The sequence below is a fragment of the Salminus brasiliensis genome, chromosome 16 (genome assembly GCF_030463535.1).
Source record: "Salminus brasiliensis chromosome 16, fSalBra1.hap2, whole genome shotgun sequence".
Classification (NCBI taxonomy): Eukaryota; Metazoa; Chordata; class Actinopteri; order Characiformes; family Bryconidae; genus Salminus; species Salminus brasiliensis.
In genome coordinates this window covers 2,941,164-2,955,902 of record NC_132893.1, presented here as the reverse complement: position 1 = coordinate 2,955,902, position 14,739 = coordinate 2,941,164, and the positions used below count along the sequence as shown (strand labels likewise).

General features: G+C 46.4%; 1 protein-coding gene across 1 annotated transcript in view; it reads left to right on the top strand.

Annotated features, from left to right (window-relative positions):
• Nucleotides 1–14,739, top strand: part of kirrel3a (kirre like nephrin family adhesion molecule 3a) — a 194,297-nt gene that overhangs the window by 153,657 nt on the left and 25,901 nt on the right. The window contains exon 6 of the mRNA XM_072659119.1: nt 10,604–10,709. Coding sequence (XP_072515220.1) covers nt 10,604–10,709 — 106 coding nt within the window. The remainder of the gene's footprint in view (nt 1–10,603; nt 10,710–14,739) is intronic.

The window sequence follows — 14,739 nt, the reverse complement described above, 5'->3', positions numbered from 1 at the left end:
TTTTTCTTTAGCTACCTGCATCAACATCTGCTCTGTTTATTAAGAGATGCTGACCTACTGGCCTTCAGGACGTCTGCGTAGCCTTCAGGATGTCCTTCCTTAACTTCCCAACTCATCCCAAAAGTACTGGATGGAGCTCCACCATCCATCATTCCAGAGCTCCACTGCTCCACAGCTCAATGCTGGGGGGCTTTATACCCCTCTACTAGCCCACGCCTGGCATTAGGCAGCATGGTCCCAATAGGTTCATGTTTGTTGATCTGTTCCAGATAGTCCTATTCTATTGGCAGTATTTCTTCTCTACAGGGACTAGACTGTGTAGCTGTGTGAGTGCATTTTGAGACACATCTGTGTCAGCAATGGGTGCAACTTAAAAGTAGTGAAGTAGCTGAATGCATTCAGAAAAAGGGGTGTCCACAAACATTTGGACATATAGTGGAAAAGTGTATTTATTGGGCCGAATGAAACAAATGGTCAGAATATGTAAGTATTTTAAGACTGAAAGCTAATCATGCGGATAGTGAATTAAATATTAATGAGATTCATTGATTCATTGATCCTTAGCATTTTTTTGGCATTTGAAAACAGTCTGAGGTCTGACCTGTTTGTTTATTTAAACTGACCATTGTATTTAATAAATGACCATGTAATTAAACATGGAATTCTACATTTCCATTAAAACTGTACAGCAAATCCAAGCTTCCTAATGCATAGAAAGCTTTACAGTCCAGTCCACCTATTTTTATTTATTTATTTATTTTTATTTTATTTTATTTTTTACTTTGCTCAAGCTTTTTGATGTGGGAGCTATTTAAGCTGGAACATTACTCACCACTCTGAGAAACATAGTTTTCAGTTCTTTCCGAGATGCTACCACCCTTCGCCCACTGTGACGGTCATATCAGAATAGTATGACCACCCCTAGTTTGTAATTAATGAACTTCGTTCGGGAGTTGGGGACTGGGTTGGGCTGCTCGTGTAAATAAGCGAGCTCACCGGTCAGCTGTAGCAGAGTGCAGAACCATTTTTTGTAGTGTAACAGTGGTGCCCCACGGGTCATAGATGCCAGAGGGGAACGATGGCGACCCTGGAGAATGGTAAATTGACCTGCCGAGCAATGGACGTCCCACCGTGGAGAAGCTAAACCCCTTCCCTCACCATAATAAAGTCAGTCCATGGCATGATGTCTTACTAGTGTCATTCCAGCCAGAGGTTTCCCACTTTTAGGTAGGTGGTCCTAATATCCAAATCCAAGCTTCCTAATACATAGAAAGCTTTACAGTCCAGTCCATTTTACTTTGCTCAAGCTTTTTGATGTATGAGCTATTTAAGCTTGATCATTACTCACTGCTCTGAGAAACAGTCCTGTTTTATCTCCTTTGTTTATTTCCAATAAAGTTCAATTTACAAATCAAGTTGCAGCTAAAGATTCGATCTCACCACCATCCTCCATCACAATATCCACAAATGAACCCGAGAAACGTTCAAGCACGTTCACCGCGTTCCTCTTCTCAATTTCCTCCTCTGTTTAGAAAGGTCATCACTGTCTTTAAATTGTACTCAGTAATTACGATTTCTCTTATTAGCCCTTATTAAATTTCAGTTTTCATTAGAATGTGTTTTCCAGCCTCCGTTCAGCTGCCAGCATAAATGAATCCTCAGTGGTGTGGAACAGTTGACTTTTCTTGCAGTTTCAGGCCTTTTAGTCTTCCTTCTAGTCTCAAGGACATCTGATTGGAAAGCGTTTCTGTGGAGTCAGGCATTGTGCTATCTGGATGTTTGTCAGCGCAAAGTCAGGCCTAACCTGTACAACAAATGGTGCGAGCTTCTCCTCCTCTTTCTGTTGCTAAGCAAGAATAGCGCTGTGGCTGTCAGTCAGTGTTTGAAAGTTGACAATAGAAAGTTTCTGCTACTTTTTTTTTTTTTTGGTTTGAGTTTGATCCACTGGGAGACCTCCTTTATAAGATTATGACCACCTACTGGATAGTTGGATTGACCACCCTTGGCTGGGACGGCATCGTGGCATGGACTGTATTAGGGTGAGGGAAGGTGTCGATTGCTCTGTACCACTCTGTGCCGGAGTCGTCATCGTTCCCCTCTGGCATCAACGACCCGTGGGGCACCACTGTTATTCAATTGGGAGGCTCTCATTGGTCAAAGTCCATTCTTGGTACACCTTCACTACTCCTCCTCTTTCTGTTGCTAAACAAGAGTAGTGCTGTGGCCGTCAGTCAGTATTGGAAAGTTGACAATAGAAAGTTGTGGCTAGGACTGTATTAGGGTGAGGGAAGGTGTTCATTACACAGTGGGGCGTCATCGTTCCCCTCTGGCATCAACGACCCGTGGGGCACCACTGTTATACCGTTCGGAGGCTCCATCCATTGTCGGTACACCTTCACTACGGCAGCCCTAGAACATCCCATGTAGTTATCAGTTCTTTTCGAGATGCTACCACCCTTCGCCCACTGTGACGTCATATCAGAATAGTATGACCACCCCTAGTTTGTAATTAATGAACTTAGCCCGAGAGTTGGGGACTGGGTTGGGCTGCTCGTGTAAATAAGCGAGCTCACCGGTCAGCTGTAGCAGAGTGCAGAACAATTTTGTAGGCAAAGGTGCACAGAGAATGGACTAACAGTGGTGCCCCACGGGTCATAGATGCCAGAGGGGAACAATGTCGTCCGTGGTGAGTGGTAAATTGACCTGGCGAGCAATTGACGTCCCACCGTGGAACAGCTAAACACCTTCCCTCACCATAATACAGTCAGTCCATGGCATGATGTCTCACTAGTGTCATTCCAGCCAGAGGTTTCCCACTTTTAGGTAGGTGGTCCTAATATTGTGATATTGTGATTTTTCAAAGTTTGCAGAATAACCCACACCCCAGCATGGTCATGTGATGTGCTGCACTCCTCCCACCTTCCAGCTCTAGTCTCATTAGAAGATTATGCATTTCCTTTGAATAATAATCTTATTTTAGTAGATTTTGTTCAAAATAAGGAAAATTAAAGCCAGACTGGATCTAAAGGTGGGCTGCGTTTACTGTTTATTATATAACCAGAATGAATTTGATCAGGAATACTGAAGGATTGTAAGCATTAATGGACATGGATTGGGCTCTCAGGCCCAAGCAGGTGCTAATTCACGGCCTGTGAACAGAGGCTAAAGTAGCCAGCAGTGAGCAACTCTGTCTTCATCTCGTATTCAGCTGAGGTTAGCTGAATGCTTCAGTAGCTGTGGAAAGTTGATCAGCAGGACCTGTAGGTGCTGATGCTTCCATTACGCCGGAGCTTCCAGCTAAATTGACCTGTGCCACGTGTTGTTTGGAGGAGGCCTTTCATTCTCGCAGCTCCCCAGCCTCATCACAGGGGTCACGGCCGGGATCAATACTCGGGAGCCGAGCACGAGGCTCCCAGCCTCGGCGAGTAATTGCACTGTAAATAAGAGGAACATTAAAACAATGCGCTTCGGTGGGAGTAATTAATGGCCGAATGCAGATGTGGAGCGGGCGTCCGGTGGGGCCCTGCACAGAGTACGCTCCGTCTCCCCGACAGAGAGGAGTGCTCTCTCCAGTACCCCCCAGAGCCCCATCGCAAAAATAACTACTGCTTCTGCATTCAGAAGACCGAGCTCTCTATTAACAAATTCACACTCTGTTCCTCGCTTACTTGTCGACTTTTGCATAATTGGCTTATGAAGTGATTTATAACAAGGCCACGCAACAGTCTGATACAGAGGAAGTCCCGCTCTATGGACAGCGACCGCACATCTTCAGCCCATTAGCTAACGCGCCATCATTTACATATCTTTTTTTTGCTCTATTCAAATATGTACATCATTTTTACACAGAAAAGAGGATTATAAAGGAGCCTGCACCCCCCCTGCACAGCCTCTACTTTTCTGTGGGTGCTGGAGGACTTGATCCTGAGCATCAGAGAGGTCCTGACTTATCCCAAAGAGTACTGAATGGAACTCCATCACTCCAGAGCACCCCACATCCCAATGCAATAAGCAGGTGTCCCAATACTTTTGTCCAAATAGCGCATTGTGTATAGTGAAAATGTCTTAACCACAAAAAAAAAGCCAAGCCATGTCGGACCCCCCCAGTGTTCGGCCTTAATTAACCACCAAGAACCTGAATGAAGGGGTGTGGACCTATTTGCAGCTGTAGAGTTCTAGGGTTCTAGTTCTAGTGACTAGGGTCAGGTGCTGATGCACTCCGACGCATCCCAAAGAGTACTGAATGGAACGCCATCACTCCAGAGCACCCCACATCCCAATGCTGGGGGGGGGCATCATACCCCTCTTGCCCCATCCTCGCCCCATTTTATTGGTCAGTGCTTTTTTTCTACAGTGATCATACAAGCTATAGAGTATCATCACAAATTGGGATCCGTTTAAAAGACCGCTTGATTTCAAGATGAGCTTGGTGACCATCTACGTCCAGGGTTTGTTAGCAACGTTAGCAACGTTAGCATTATCCATTGCAGACTAAAGAAGCAAATTTCAGATATCACGCATGTCTCGACTGATGGACGGCATCTAGGGTGAGTGATAAATCATGCTAATTTGATTATTCCCTGAACTATTCCTTTAACCTTACAAGCATTTCCACAGGTCATTTATCAAGAAACACTGTAAAGGGCAGCCGGCATTTTCAGATGTTGGAAAAATGAGGTTTTGGACCCACAGGGGTGAAGCATTACATCAACACAATTAATGCCGAGAGCAAGCAACCTGCTAGATAAAGTTCCGTTGACGGCGTAACACTGACCGTGTAAAATCAATTCTGCTGTCTTGACCACACTGATGTTCGTAGGAGGCCAGGATGCCTTTGCTCCAGTCCATCAGAGCAAAAGTCAGCCCGCCAGCCAGCAGGAAGTTGCGCTATGGGTCATCCGTAACTTTCAGAACTAAGTCTAGAGCAACTGCTTGTGCCCTGCCAGTGTTCTTTCCACAGCCCAGTAACCTTACTGGGAGTTTGGGAATAAGTGAGTTTGGCCTGCACGGCCGCTTTCAAACATGAACCATTACAGCCACACTGAGTTCGAATGTGCAGAGCCTGCCAAGAGGATGTTCGCTAACCAGCAGCGATCAGGAAAAGAAAAAGACCACTACAGCAGTCGCTGTGGCACCTCAGCTGTGTGCTATGGCTGCTAATGCAGTTTTTATACTTCATATTTCAAGTGTTACCAGTGTATTTGTATCGTACCTTAAGAAGGTGCGCAAACGTCTTCCATAAAAACCTACGTGAGAACTGAGCGTCCAATCAGACAGCTGTAAACCGTGGACCTGCCTAACTGGGTTCTCTGGAATAATGGTTGCTGCGTTGGGGAGTTGGGGGATAAAGAGGTTGGGTGGGGATCAGCCAACATCCTGACCTTGCTAACTCGCTCTTGTTGCTGAATGCAATCAAATCCTCACAGCAATGCTCACTCCAAAATCTACTAGAAAGACCTGTTTTCTTCCCTGGACAGTAGAGAGAGTTACTCCATATATATATATATATATATATATATATATATATATATATATATACAGATATATATGTGTGTGTGTGTGTGTGTATGTGTTTGTGTGTGTACATGTATGTGTGTGTGTGTGTATATATATATATATATATATATATATATATATATATGCGTGTGTGTATATATATGTGTGTGTGTGTGTATATATACACGTTTATGTTTGTGTATACATGAATGGACTATGATGCTACATAGAGCATAGCACCTTAGCCTGACTGCTGAAGGCCAAATACACTGAAATCCAAGCTTATCAAGGACGTGAAGTCTGTAATAAGGGTAACGGCTAACGCTGAATGCAATCAAATCCTCACAGAAAGCCTGTTTTCTTCCCTGTACAATAGAGAGAGTTACTCCAACAGCCTTGATTTCAGAAGAAACAATGAATAAGCAGGTGTCCCAATACTTTTGTCCAAATAGCGCATTGTGTATAGTGAAAATGTCTTAACCACAAAAAAAAAGCCAAGCCATGTCGGACCCCCCCAGTGTTCGGCCTTAATTAACCACCAAGAACCTGAATGAAGGGGTGCGGACCTACATGCAGCTGTAGAGTTCGTTAGTGCTTCAGCGTGGTGGTGTTGACTGGGGTCAGTGTTAAGAGAGTGGTCATGTAGGGTGGTGTGTTTCTGCTGATGAGCTACAGTCTGTGTGTTAATGGGTGTGTTAACGCTTCCTGACTCTGATCCAACTCCTAATGAAAGTGTGTAGGCACAGCATAGCCAAGTGATGTAGCACAGGAAAGCCATGCAGCCGTACAGCCAACCCGTCTGTAGGGCCTGAGAGCTTTATGAGGGGCTTCACATCTAGAGGTGGGGGGGAGAGAAGCTGGAGTTAATCTAAAACAAAACATGATTTGTATTGTGCGTTTGGATATTAGATTTCTCATACCCCCCACACCCCACACAGACCCCCACACCCCCAACACACACCAATTTCGTTTCTCTTACTGTAGAGGAAAATTCATTCAAAGTGTATAAACATCTTGGGGACACGAATCAATGTCGGCTCTATAGCCGCTGCTGCTGCTTTCCCTATTTTGTCCCTCAGCACATGTTATTATAGTTATTGCTTTCCATTACCATCACTCCCAGTACACATCACAGTTTGTAATGTCTAATTCAGAAGGCCTACAGGTGTGTTTTCAGATGATGAACCCCCTCCCCGTCAGGCACTGCGAATGAAACATCTGTCTCAGGTACGAATGGATTCCGCGCGACTGAAGGCAGTTGATTGTTAATGAGAAACCGGACCCATGGGTGGCTGCTGTTCCATCGGCCCCTAATCACAATCAGAGCTTTGGGAGAAGGCCGAGGCGCCTGCTGTGCTTTCAGGAGCGTGGAAAACAGGGGAGAGTCTATAGCAGGGCTGGAATACACTTAACTAGCTGTACTCCGAAGGTTTATTTGGGGAAGGTCTGTGGCAACACTTTTATTTTGGGGATTCATGATGGTCTAGCGTTTTCGCTTTCATAGAACAGCCTCAGCACTCTCTACAACAAGACCCATCCGACCCCGGAGCGCTGGGTGAAGACACTCTGACCCTAAACCTGAATAATAATAAATAACTAAAGTCAGATTTTAGAAATTCTTCTGTATATATATGTGTGTGTGTGTGTGTTTGTTTGTGTATACAAGAATGGACTATGATGCTACATAGAGTATAGCCTGTATAGACTTTAGCCTGACTGCTGAAGGCCAAATACACTGAAATCCAAGCTTATCAAGGACGTGAAGTCTGTAATAAGGGTAACGGGTTAAGATGCAGGTCACCTGCCTCACAGCTCGTGCAAGTAGACTCCTTATTCAGCACAAATGAGGGAGAGATCCTTGGACTTGACGACCCATTACTATTAAATATTCCTCTTCCTGAAGAGAATGGGTCACCTGGAGAAGTCAAGATCAAGAAATTCTCATACAGTATCTTTACATACAACTGCCAGCTTCACTGTTTTAGAACGACCCCAGGTATAATATACAGGTTCATAAATGGTTCAGTGTGTTTATTAATAGGTATTAATTATGTCATACACACCTTCCAAACCATCAATTATCAGTTACAGCAGAAATAAAAGGGCAGCACTGACCAGTGAGCCCATATTCCTGCATACTGTATAAACTCTGGTGCTGCTGCTTGCTTTTCTACTAGATTCTGGAGTGAGCATTGCTGTGAGGATTTTATTGCATTCAGCGACAAGAGTGTTAGTGAGGTCAGGATGTTGGATGATGATCCCCACCCCACCTCATCGTCCCAAAAGTACTGGAAGGAGCATCATCCATCATTCCAGAGAACACAGCTAGCTCCACCCGTCCACAGCTCAATGCTAGCCCACACCTGGCATTATTAGGCAGCATGGTGCCAATATAGGTTCATCAGAGTCATCAGCTCCAGAGGGTCCTATTCTATTGGCAGTACTTCTCTACAGGGACTAGACAGGCTGTATGAATATGTGCATTTGCACATCTGTTTCTTCAGCAACTTAAAGTAGCTGAATGCATTCGTTAGAAAGGGTGTCCATAAATATTTGGACGCATCGTGAATTTCAAGCAGGTACAAAAGCTTGCAGTGCTTTTATATGCTGAATATGCTTAGGAAGGGTCCCTTCACAGCTTCCCAAGCAGTTTCCTCTGGTTGGTTCTACGAACCGGCAACAGTTGATCTCGAATTACACCAGCTTTTGTTGGCGCTTGCGATTGCGAATGCAATTTGTAACTTTGCAGCATGCACAGCGCGTTAGTGCTAAAGTTTCACAAGCAAATATTGACTCAAGCTGCAAATTAGTTTGCTGTCAGGACACCGGCTATCTTCTATCAGGCTCGCAATAATTGGAAAGCAGTAAAAACAACAGAAGCAAGGAATGTCTCAGTTTTCTCAGCTGACAGATTTTCCGTACAGCTTTTGTAACTTTCGCAACAAAGAAAAAAAAGGGTCTTTTTGCTTTCGGTCGATTTAAAGATCCTCTTTGGTTTGAAAGAGACGTCTTCCAGCTGGAGGTCGTTCTAAAGGCTCTCTCACCGTGAGCACGTTTAGACTAAATTCTAAAGCATTTGTTTCCCCCCTCTTCCTCCTCCTCCTCGCTCCTTTCTTACCAATCAATGTTTCCTTCCAAACACCTACGGACTCGACTCTGAATACCTCGCCTCATTTCGAGTTCAAACGAGGGGGCTTCTCTCATTCACAGGAGCTGTGTTGCCAGCAGTGCCCGGAGAATAGGGGACAGCGTGTACCTCTGGCTCTCCTTCTGATGGTGTATTAGCTCTGAAAGGCAGCTGGAGACCGGAGGGGACACTTCAGGGGCCGCTCAGGCTGTAACTCCGAAATGAAGGCCAGTGTGGAGGAGCAGCCTGCTGATGTCCAGATGTCCTATGCCTGTCCAGAACTCCCCTCATTCGAGCTACAGAAGGAGAGCGGAGTCTCGTCCCTGTGTTACTGACCTGAAGTAGAATAGGACTCTACAAACATGAACCTGTTGGCACCATGCCAATGCCTAATGCCAGGCGTAGGCTAGAGGGGTATAACCCCCCCGCCTAAAGGTGTTCTCTGGAATGATGGTGGAGCTCCATCCAGTACTTTTGGGATGAGTAATGATCAACATCCAACATCCTGACCTCACTAAACTCTAAGCTCTCGTCACCGAATGCAATCAAATCCTCACTCCTAAGTCTAGTACAGAGTCTTGGTCCCTGGACAGTAACCTGGACAGGCACTCCAGCAAAAGCAGAATCAGCTCTCTTTAATACCCTTAATTTCAGAAGAAACGATGGATGAGCCGGCGTCCCAATACTTTTGTCCACATAGTTCTAGAAAGAGTGTTCTGACCTAAGAGTGGAGGAAAGCGCCATCGGCTCACCAACGTCATCTATGGGGCCATTATTACACTGAGGTGATGTGTGTGTGTGTTTTTTTTGGGGGGAGCAGCGCCATCTACCCACCTGGAGAGCGCAGCAGGCAGCATAACCTGAATTCAAGAATTATGTGGACAAAAGTATTGGGACGCCGGCTCATTCATCGTTTCTTCTGAAATTAAAGAGAGCTGATTCTGCTTTTGTTGGAGTACCTGTCTCTGCTGTCCAGGGACCAAGACTCTGTATTAGACTTAGGAGTGAGGATTTGATTGCATTCAGTGATGAGAGCTTCGAGTTTAGTGAGGTCAGGATGTTGAATGTTGATCATCACTCATCCCAAAAGTACTGGATGGAGCTCCACCACCATCATTATTCCAGAGAACACCTTTAGCTCCACAATGCCTATTGGGCGGGAGGAGGGGGGGACTGTATACCTTGGTCCAGTTGGAGTCCTGTGCCACGTTCACTTTTCTCTATAAGCAGACGTGGTTGTGGTCTAGGTTCCCCAACACAAAGTCAGCCCGTTTGGCGTCTAGACGGATCGGCTCGTATGTCAGCAGCAGCATGGCACGCTGGCACCAAGCTAAAAAAAAAAAAGTGCTCGGGTGCCTTTCAGCGGGTTTTCCTGCGTTTGACAGCTTTATTAGACTTCAGAAGCGCTCGGAGAGATTTATAGAGGCATTGCGCCGCATTCATCTGTTTTCCACACCCTCCTAGATATTCCGTGCGCAGCATAATTGACGTATGGTCTGGTTTATTCAGCTGTGTTTGAATGAAATCGGCTGAAAAACACTTCAATAAAAGGGACGGCGGTGAGGATCTGGCTCGCTGGAGGTGAATTTGGACGCTGTTTGTTTAATTTGTGTAATCAATGTGTTTGTTACTTCAACAAGCACTCTCTTTAATCACCCGCAATTTTAAAAGTTATTTAAATTCTAATTCAGCAATTAGCAGGCAAGCCACCCGTCCAATTAATCTTAATGCAACGTAGCTCCCATTACACAGCAAATTCATTATCAGCCCTTTTTTCAGGCTCTCGCGCTCTCTCTTGCTCTCGCGCTCACGCTCGCTCTCGCACTTCATTGTTTGTTTGCTTTTGTTCTTTTATCTCCAAAGAACATTTCTGATGAATCTTTCATTAGACGACGTGTGGTGTGAGAGCAGGCTAAGAGTGTGTGTGTGTGTGTATGAGTGTGTGTGTTGAAGCTGACCAGGTCTCTGTGTCTGATGCAGATCTGCCTCTGGTGAACCTCTCTGTGGAGCCGCAGCCGATACTGGAAGGAAATCTGGTCAGATTCCACTGTTCCGCCAAGGCCAATCCACCGGTCACTCATTACAGGTGTGTACACACACACACACACACACACACACACACACACACTGATCACTCGACCCTTTTTTTGTCCTTCTCTCTCTTCCCATGTTTCTCTCTCTCTCTTTTTTTATCCTCCTCTCGCGCACTTTCGCTTTCCTCTCTTTTTCACTTATGTTTTATTTTCTCTCTCTCTCCTTTTCTGTCCCGGTTTTTCTTTCTTACTTCTCTCTTTTTCTTTTTTTGTCCTTCTCTCTCTCCCCATATTTCTCTCTCTCTTTTTTTTATCCTCCTCTCGTGCGCTTTCACTTTCCTCTCTCTCTCCTTTTCTGTTTTTTTTTCTTACTTCTCTCTCTTGATCTCTCTCTTTTTATATCAGTGTGTGTTATTGATTTGTACATGTCTTATCCTCTGCTTGTGTGTGTGTGTGTGTGTGTGGTGTCTGGCTCGCTCATCATAAGCAGGCACGCTGGGACTGGGAAGGTTTCACTTTTGATCCGAGTCAAACTCACCTGAATCCACAGCTGCGAGCCCATTGATTATTAATGGCCGAGAGGCGAAAGGGGCCTGTCGCACATCAGGGCCGACTGCCCGGGCCGGGGACATGCCCACCAATCACAACCGCGAGTCACAAGCCCCTTCCAACCCTGCCAGGCTCCCGCGTTTGCCCTGCGCTTCCTCCTCATCTGCAGCAGGACTGCAGATGAGTAGCCGCTGGTGGTACACAGCAGAGAAAGTCACTTTGCCGAGATGTGATATCATAGAGCCGTCAGTGGAGACGACTCTCTCTCTCTCGCGCTCTCTCTCTTGCTCTCTCTCTCTCTCTCTGCTGTTTCGGAGCACACGCCGGAGTAATTCTCATGCCGCAGAAGCGCAGTGTTAATAATAACTGACTCCCTCCGTTTAATTATGACAATAAGAAAAAATTAATTATTGATGGCAGGAGGAATGCCTCAGGGGCATTATACCCATGTTCAAAGGGGATTAGACGGTGGAAGCGAAAAAACAAGAGGAAGGATTTTGTTCCCTCCCCAATATCATATTCATGCACATTTTTTGTTTACATGAATATTTGAATTCGCTTAAGAGACGAGCGTTCTCCGAGACGCGGCGCAGTGCAGCGTCCCACATTTTGCCTCTCGCGTGAGGAAACTGTCAGAGCTAAACCAATCACTGGCCTGTTTAGAAACAGATTAGCGCTGTATTATCCTGATTAGAAGGAATAATTGGCTGCTTTTCCACTGCAGGGCCGAACAGTTCCTAGCACAGAGGCTAGGCTAGCGCTGGCTAACTACCGAACGGGCCTCAGAAGCATCCTTAACACATTGACATATGGATCTGATGCTGATTGGCTGCGAGATCCGGGTCTTTATATTTCCAGTAAAAAATGGAGGATCTTTCGGTATCTATCTATCGCTCTCCAGTTTAGCCTCTTCAAGCTTTAGCGCACCGTAGCGTCATTAATGTTAGCATACTGGAGTCGGATACAGGCCTCGTCCAACGTCCACACCGGGTACCAGGCTTGACCTACATCACATCACTACCCGGCATCTGTACCGCGGCGTTAGCACAGACGGGATTGCTTAGGGCAAGCTAGTGTTATCTTCGTGAGGCTAAGTTCGCTAGCGTCAGCTAGTGCTACGTTAGCCTTGCAGTTGTAGTGCCAGACTAAAGAACCGTTATGTAACAGTTATGGTAGTATTAGGAGATGCTGTGTGAGCACCTCCTGGTCCTGATACCGCCGGTCTAGCGGGACGGTACGACGCGGCCTTAGTGACCATTTTGCCCGGCTGTGGAAAAAAGCCATGTTGTCCTCTTCGCTGCGCCGGCCGGGGTCGCGGTGCGGTTTTCCGGAGGTTTCATGCGGAGCCGAATGCGAGTAGGCAGGGGATTAGATTAGGTTCATGATGAGGGCGAAGTGGATTCAGTTGTAGAACCTGGCCGCCGTCCGAGAGAGCGAGAAACACCGTATGAAATTGTGATGTAGCGCAGGACACAAAAGCGCTTTGCTAAGACTTTCTTTTTTTACTTTCAGCACAGAAAGTTTGGCCTTTCTTCGAGGTTTAACCTTGGTCCCGTACCTCGCAATGAAAGCTTCTTTCAATACGAAAGCCGGACTCAATAAATGGCAAATAGGGCAGCGAAGCCAAGGCGAATAGAGAGGATAATAACAGTCGAACCTTTTGTGTATAATCCGACGTTTTGAGGGAAGAATAGGGCAGAGTTTAGTAAAGGATATTTCTCTTTTCATTTTTAAGGAGATTTAACCAGACTGATGACCAGTACTGATGTTAAAAAACCCCAAACTCATTGAGGTCACTGGTACGATTGGCCTGTACACTGCGGTATGATCAAGAAGAATGCAGTAGATTTACTTTTTTACTGACTGACAGTTTTCATAGTTGTCATATGTGACGGTGTGGCCGTGTCGGACCAGTATAACCCACGGTAAGGTAGGCGTGGCAGTGTAAACAGCCCCACAGCAGCAGCACTTTCAGCATTTTCCCTTTAAGCTTTTATTTTCTGGCAGTGGCTGGAGTTTGCCGTCACTGCTTTTGATTGTATAGTCAGTTAAAAGCCCAGCTCTAACCTACCTTCTCCGCTTTGTTAAGGCTCGATCTTGGCTCTGAGAGGCTCAGCCATCTAATCCGCTACCTTGCAATTCAACTCCCGAGCCGTACCGCTTTGCCATCAGCGGCCGGAGTCAGAGAGAGCACAATTTGCCGTGCCCTTTCTCCAGGCGGGTAGATGGCGCTCTCTCTCCACTCGACAAAGATGAGACGACGTAATATGCTGATGGTCCTCAGACCTGGGACGGTGTCCTGTGGTTTCTGGAAACAAGACCACAAGACCATTCCAGCAGATCCTGACCAGATTACCTCCTGACCACTTGTGAGGTGTATCCGTGATGCAGTGCCTCCCACAGTTGGTGTCCAGTCCAGATACTTGCTAATGTTCCTAACGTTAGAATGGCCACTCCAACTGGTCTGCTCAGTGTGTTGCGACTGGTTTCCAGTCTCAGTTCCACCCAGATGGGACACCCAACATCCTGTAGCTGGGTTTTGGACAGTGGTGGCTCAGCAGTGGTTAGAGCTCCGGGCTATTGATGACAAGGTTGTGGGTTCGATACCCAGGCTCTGACATCTGTGTCAGTCACAAATGGTATACATGGTTGTCTTGTCTTGATTTGTCCATCCTCAGACGTGCCATTCAGTAGTGACCCCCCACAGTTGACCAGGAGCTTGCTGTCTTGGAGATGCTCTGATCCAGACGTCATGGCGCTTGCAAAAGGGACCGTTCTCCTGCATGCAACAGTATCAACCCAGTCGGCGCCTTAACAGACGTCTCAGCCCTTGACATACGTCTCAGCCCTCCGCTCCTCGGAGCATAGTTAGCATAGTGCTAGCAGTTATACAATGGCCTCCTTTGGCGTGGTTTGAGACGAGTGTGGTTCACGCCTAACACCGTGCTAACAGATGAACTGTGGCTTTGGTAAGTTAGCTAGTGCTACGTTAGCCTTGCAGTTACAGTGCCAGACTAAAGAGCCAAACAGTTATGGAAGTATTAGGAGATGCTGTGTGAGCACCTCCTGGTCTTAATGTTTTGGCTGATCAGTGTATCTGCTAAATATGTCCCCTAATAATGCTGTATATAAATCTGTGTGACGTGTCTTCAATATCGTCAGCCAACCGATGCATCATCTGGGCCCTGTTCTCAGGCAGGTAGAGGGGTGAAAGTGGGCCACGGGTGGAAGGTGAGTCAGGCGCGTTCGATGTTTTCCCGGCGAGTGAAAGTATGCTTTAGATCCCTCCAGGGCTTTCTTGTCAGCGTTGGTGTTGGAGGCTTTGTTTCGAGGCAAATTTGTCATCTCTCGTTCCCTCGTTTGTCACCTCCGAAGCATCTAATGGAAAAAAGCTCTGCCATGCGCCGTTCGGCTGGGCGCAGCAGCGGGTTTGATGCGAACATGTGGGTTTAGTGCACGCCGTCAGTGGGCATCAGCCTCTCCTCAGCTGATTGTTTGCTTTGGCGTCAGGGGAGTCCTCGGGGGAGACGCCAT